Here is a 6,518-nt window from a genome sequence, read left to right on the forward strand (position 1 = left end):
CTCCATGTGCACACACCAGTCCCAGCGTGGCCCTTCCCATCCCGGTTCCCTGAGCTCCCTCCCGAGTGGCAGAGGGTGGATTTGTGGCTGTCCCCGTGCCTGGGTGACAGCCAGCTCAGCCATGTGTCGCCAGCACGGCTCCCAGAGGTGCAAAGGCTCTTTGAATGAGCTGGAAGCTCCATGATCCTTTCCCTGGAAAGGGTGAGGAAATCTCTTGGCTCCTGCCCAGCTTTGTTCAGAGCCCTGAGGTGGCAGCAGCGCTGACTTTGGCCCATGGCACCTTGGTGACACAGTTCAGGGTTGGAAAGCTCGGCTCAGGGCGTGGGCTGAGCTCAGCTCCCGCTCCTGGAGTGCACCCTGGGCTCTGCCAGGGAAACCTGGTGGTTTTCCAGCTGCTCTCCATAGGAATGAGGGCTTTGACACTTGGAGAACCACGTAATTAAGCTCTGCACGAGAGCTTTAGTGCTGGGATCTGCAACCACAGCGAGCAGAACCTGAGTCATCCAGCACCAGAAGATGAATTTCCTCGAGGATTGCTCCATCAGGCTGCTGGATTTTTGGGCCTGGATCCAGTGGGGTGCCCCAGCAGGCAGGAACCAGGAGGGGAAGGCACCAGAGCCAGAGGTTCTGGTAGCTTGGAGGAGCCAGGCTTGTAAAAACAGCTCTGTAAAACCAGAACTAACACAAAGGTTAGGCCAGGGCTGAGTCATTGCCCAGGTGAGGCAGGAAGGCAGGAACTGTTCCCATTTTAGGCTCAGGACACACTGAATTAGTGGCAATATCACTAATATTTCTAGGCCCAAATTGTTCCCAATTAGTTAAAGATATTTTCCTAGAATTCCTCAGTTCATTAAAGAGACTTTCCCAGAATAAAACACTCCTCAGGCTGCTGAGTTTAAAGGAGAGCAGAGCCAGCACATCCAAGGTGGGCTGCAGATCCTGGCTGGATTCATCCCTGCACTGCTGGTGCTCACTCCTGCTGTTTGAGTGGCCAAAGCTTCGTGCCCAAAGCTTGTTTCCCTTTATCAGGTCTGATTTCTGTCCTGCCTGCACCCTCTCCCGGCTGCCCGGCGTTATCAGGGCGATAGGGATTGGGGACGTGGGGCAGAGGACGCTGATTCAGCCCTGGGGAGTCTGCCTGAGTCAGACCCGGAGCTAAATCACCTCAGCTCGGGTTCCTGGGCTGTTCCCGCTGCCGCCTCCATTTCCTGCTGGCTCAAATCCCCATCGAGCACTGGCCTGCCCCCGCTGGGTGCCAAGGTCACCTTTCCCAGCTCCCGTGTCCGTGTTTTCTCCGCAGGCGCGCTCGGAGATGGACAAGTACCTGTCCAGCGAGGCGCCGCCCGTGCCGATGCTCCCCGACAAGAAGTACCGGCGGGAGAGCGCCTCGGTGGTGGACGAGTTCTTCTCCACGGAGAAGCCCAGCTCCACTCCCTACAGCGTGAACATCAACGTCATCCTGCCCGACACCACCCACCTGCGCACGGGGCTCTACCGGCCCCCCAAACCCATGGCCCCCTTCCCGCAGATCAAAACCGAGCCAGGCACCGGCTTCTCCCAGCCCTGCTCGTCCTCCTCCGGCCCCACGCAGACCCTGCCCGACTTCACCAGCGTGTTCAGCATGCCCCAGTCGGTGGCGGTCAACAACATCTTCATCAAGCAGGAGATGCCGGCCGAGATCCCCCTGTCGGCCCACCCGCAGCAATCCCAGCTCTTCCCGCTGCCCCTGGGCGCCGCTGGAGCCGACATCCCCACCCTGGCGTCCTCCTCCAGCAGCACCACGGCCATCAGCTGCCTCAGCGGGGTCACCATGTCCACGGGCTCGGTGGCCAGCGTGGCACACAGACCCGTGCAGCCAGCGGGGCCCCTCAAGCAGTACCCACACGTGGCCCAGGGACAGGGAAGCTTTGGGAACATCCCCGGGCAGTTCTACCCCGCCCCAGGGGTGACTCTGCCCCCCTCGCCCCCCAACTCGCAGCCTGGCAGCCCCGAGAACCAACCTGAGCTCATCAACACCATCTCTCCCCCGCCGTCCTACGAAGCCACTTTTGGACTGAAGCTGGTCCAGTCGTCCCAGATCCCCCCAGGTCCCAACGGCGTCGGGGGCCTCTCCCAGGGCCACGTTGTGATGCAGCCCCCCAAGTACAACCGGCGCAACAACCCCGAGCTGGAGAAGAGGAGGATCCACCACTGTGACTTCCCAGGTGTGTCAGGGGTCTCTTGGCACCCTCAGGATGGGTGGGAGCCTCCAGGGAGGGTAATCGGAGATCCTTTTGGGATGAAGCTGTGGATGGAGCCCCAGGGAAGTGGGAGGGAGTAGAAGAGGTTGATCCCACCAGCACAGTGTGGTTCCTGTTTTGTCTCCTTCCCTCTCACTTTACACTCTGGCAAAAGCAACTCAGCAAGGCAGAGAGCTCCTGCAAAGCCAGGAATGCTCCTGGGAATCTGCACTTGGGAATCTGCACTTGGGAATCTGTTCCTGGGAATCTTCACCTGGGAATCTTCTCCTGGGAATCTACACTTGGGAATCTGCTCCTGGGAATCTTCACCTGGGAATCTTCTCCTGGGAATCTGCACTTGGGAATCTGCTCCTGGGAATCTGTACCCAGGAATCTGCTCCTGGGAATCTGCTCCTGGGAATCTGCTCCTGAGCTGTTGCTTTCCTCTGGCCTTTCCCAACTCTGAGCATCCATGTGAAGCCACTCTGCCATTCCCTTCCTTTCCCTCTCTCTCACAGTGGGTGGAAAACCAGTGAGGAATTCCCCCTGAGAGCTGGGCTCCCTCTGAGGGTTGTGATCTTCCCAAGGGGCCGTGAGCTGGGTGTCCCTGTGCCATCCTTCCGTGGCTCCCTGTGCTGCAGCGGGAGCTGTGCCAGGCCCATCACGGCGTGGTTTGGGTTGGAAGGGACGTTCAAAGGCTGTGCCATCCATCCCACTCCTGCTGTGGGCAGGGACACCTTCCCCTGTCCCAGTTTGCTCCAAGCCCTCAAGCTGGGGATCAGCCCAGAGCAGCTGGGGCTGCCCCTGGATCCCTGGATGTGTCCCAGGCCAGGTTGGACAGGGCTTGGAGCAGCCTGGGACGGTGGAAGGTGTCCCTGCCGTGGCAGGGATGAGTCTGGATGGGCTTTCCTTCCAACCCAAAGCAGTCTGGGAACATCCCAGGGATTCCATGGCACACACCAGGGAAGCAGATCCCATTGAGAGATCCCAGTGAGAGCCATCTGAGGGCTTGGAAATCTCCGCTCCCGGAGCCAGGACACACCTCCAGCTTCCTGGGCAGATCCCCAGTGCTGACCAGTTGTGGATTAGCAAACATTTTTCCCGTGGGGTGTGTGTGAAGGAGGAAAGTCACTTCCTAACCGCCTCCTGGGAGATTTACAGACTCTTCCCACGGCATGGGAGCGGCTGGAGGTCAGCCCAGAGGCTCTGCCTGCTCCAGATCCTGTCTCCAGCCGTGATGCCAGGAACTGCAGAGGGACAGGACAGGTTGGGAGAGACCTTTCTGTGCTGACACCTTCGCCCTCGCTGCCTCCCTGTGGATCAGGGACTTGCTGAGCCAGAAGCTGCCAGTGGTGGATGGCTTGTGCTGCATTTTTTACCTTCAGCTGGTCATGGTGAGGACATGAAAGGTGGGATCTGAGACAGATTCCCCGTGTCTGACTGCTCAGAGGCTCATCCTGCTGGATTTGCACCGAGGCAAAGCTGGTTTTAGGCAGGATTTTGGTCTGTGGTGCTAAAACAAAACCACCCCAATCTGTGCTGAGTAAATCAGGGTGTGGATGTGCAGAGATGGAGCAGGGATCCGTGTGATCCCTCCCTGGAAGGTTCAGCTGGAGGTGACTCCAGTCAGGAATAATGGTAAGGAATTCTCACCAACCTGGTCTGTGTGAGGAACTGAAGGGGCCTGTGAGACTTCACACCTGGAACCAGGTGGACTTGGGAGACCTGTCCATAAAGCCCCCATCCAGAGCCTTCCAGGGCCTAAAGGAGATCCAGGAGAGCTGGAGAAGGATCTGGGACAAGGGATGGAGGGACAGGACACAGGGAATGGCTCCCAGTGCCAGAAGGAATGGTTAGATGGGATATTGGGAAGGAATTCCTGGCTATGAGGATGAGGAGGGACTGGTATGGAACTCCCAGAGCAGCTGTGGCTGCCCCTGGACCCCTGGAAGTGTCCCAGGCCAGGTTGGACACTGGGGCTGGGAGCAGCCTGGGACAGTGGGAGGTGTCCCTGTCATGGCTGGGGTGGAATGGGAAGAGCTTTGAGGTCTTTTCCAACCCAAACCATTCTATGATCCCGTGATCTCTCTCCCAAATGTGAGGGATTGCCAAAGCCTCAGAGCACCAGAAGCAAAACTGAACGGGGCCAGCACCCCTTGCTGCTCCTGCCCCACCTGAGCAGGACGGGACCAGGGGCAGGAGGCTCCTCTGGGCTGGGGGAAACGCTGGGATGAGAAATGTCCCCGTGCTGCTTGTGCAGGTCACAACAATTCAAATTCAGATTTGAATGTCCTCATCAAAACACAAAGCAGCAGGGCCAGAAAGGGCAGCAGAGGCTTCCTGAAGCTTTATCCAGCTGAAACTCTGCAGGAATTAAACCTGACTGGTTTTGAGACACCTGCTGTTGGAACTTCTCCCCAGCCACGGCGTTTCTGTTAAACCTTGTCTTTGATGAGACCCATCCATGCTGATCTTGTGAAAACCCCTGGCTCTGTTCTGGGACCTGGCAGCCAAGTTGTGCCTGCTTCCTGGAACATTCCTACCACGTCTGCTGGGCCAGGGCTGTTACAAAACCCAGCTTTGCAAAGTGATATCAGCTACAGAGAGACTGGAGCACAGAGCCAGAAACGGGGGGGAACTGAGTCTTTTCTTCCTGGTGGTGGAAGGGAGGGTTTGAACCTCTGTGCTTGACTCTCCCCTGCCTCATTCCCAGCACAGCTCCCATGGGTGGCAGGAGAAGGTGTTAAAGTCTGTCTGCCCAAGAGAAAATGCTCTTTAGTTAATGCTGAGCCCAAACCAGGCTTATTTGCATGGCCCAGCTCTGCCCCTCCCCTCAAATATCAGAGTTTATTTGAGCGAGGGCCCCTCTCTCACAGGGAAATTGTGTTTTTTTTTCTGTCCCTGCAGGTTGCTCAAAGGTTTACACCAAGAGCTCCCACCTGAAGGCACATCAGAGGACTCACACAGGTAAGAGCAGCTCCAGGAAACGCTGCCAGCCTCAGGTACCAAATCCCCCCGAAAAGGGCAGGAATGGATGGGATATTGGGAAGGAATATTGGCTGGCAGGGTGGACAGGGTGCACAGGTTCCCAGAGCAGCTGTGGCTGCCCCTGGATCCCTGGAAGTGCCCAAAGCCAGGCTGGACAGGGCTTGGAGCAACCTGGGACGGTGGAAATTACCATCAGTAGTGTGAGATGAACTTTAAGATCCCTCCTAACCTGGTTTGTTCCTTGATTCTTTGATTTTTTTGTCACTCTTTGAGCTCTTCCCTCGAGATATCCCAAATCCTACCCAGGGTTGATCCTGCTGATCCTACAGGAAGGATTTGTAAGGCCTGAGTTTAGGATGTCTGAGGAGGAGACCAGGGCATGTCTTTAGTGTCAAACCCCCGTGGTGGATTCCAGGGAGAGGGAGGAACCCCTCGTGTCTCCTTGGGCACCCCTCCCTCTGAACCCAGCAGTCCACGGGGGCTGGGCTGTGCCCTCATTCCCGAGGTGCAAACGGGGACCCCAGGCAGGAGCAGCTCCCAGCACAGCTCCCCTGGGCTGATCCCAGCTCCGTGACACTCTGCAGTCAAGCCCCGGCGCCCTCATTAAGGCATTTATTATACCTGAAACGTTATCAGATCCCCAGGTAGTCCAGGAACCATCAGTGCCCTCATAAATCTCTTTTATAGGAGGGCTGATCTTTACTGAGAGCAATTAAGCCGGGCCCAGAGTTCACTTCTCTTTTTTATGAACAACGACCAAACCCCACTCTGCAGCTGGGAATTGGTTCTGGCTCTTGGCTCCGTTCCTTCCTCCCCTTATCAGCCCTTCAAACAAAGAATTTCGCTTTGTGCGTGAGCCACTGATATTTCTGTGGCAGGGGCTGGGGAGGAGGGGGCTGGGAAACAGCACGGAAGGGGTGCAAAAAGAGGAACAGGAAGGATGTTGTCCCAGAGCTGGGTGCTGATAGGGATTTATCACAGTCTGGAATCGGGGCTTTAAAATTAAATTAAATTAAATATCTCCTGTCCCTTCTGTGGGGCGCTCTGTGCCCAGGACAGGATCCATGAGTTGGGCGCCTCTTTACCTATCAGATATAAAGATGTACCCGGGAAAACTTGGGTGGGTTTGAAATCCAGGGAAACTCAGTGGGTTTTCCAGGTTTCCCAGTAACCAGGCAGGAAATCCGAGTGGCTTTGGCTCCTTCTCCTGCTGTTAGAGGGAAGGTGTGAGCTGAGGAGTCAGGAGAGCTGGTGCTGGTGTGGGATGAGCAAAACGCAGGGAATCCAACACGGAGCCATCCCACAATCCTG

The 6,518-nt window shown here is 56.8% G+C and overlaps 1 protein-coding gene across 1 annotated transcript in view; it reads left to right on the forward strand.

The window, feature by feature from the left end:
• The first annotated feature begins 8 nt into the window (after positions 1–8).
• LOC107204054 (Krueppel-like factor 5) overlaps positions 9–6,518 on the forward strand; it is a 13,463-nt gene continuing 6,953 nt past the window's right edge. Inside the window, exons 1-2 of the mRNA XM_015626843.2 lie at positions 9–2,204; positions 5,127–5,186. Of these exons, the coding sequence (XP_015482329.1) occupies positions 1,313–2,204; positions 5,127–5,186 (952 nt within the window). The 5' untranslated portion in view covers positions 9–1,312. The remainder of the gene's footprint in view (positions 2,205–5,126; positions 5,187–6,518) is intronic.

This window comes from Parus major, chromosome 4A (genome assembly GCF_001522545.3).
Source record: "Parus major isolate Abel chromosome 4A, Parus_major1.1, whole genome shotgun sequence".
Lineage (NCBI taxonomy): Eukaryota > Metazoa > Chordata > Aves > Passeriformes > Paridae > Parus > Parus major.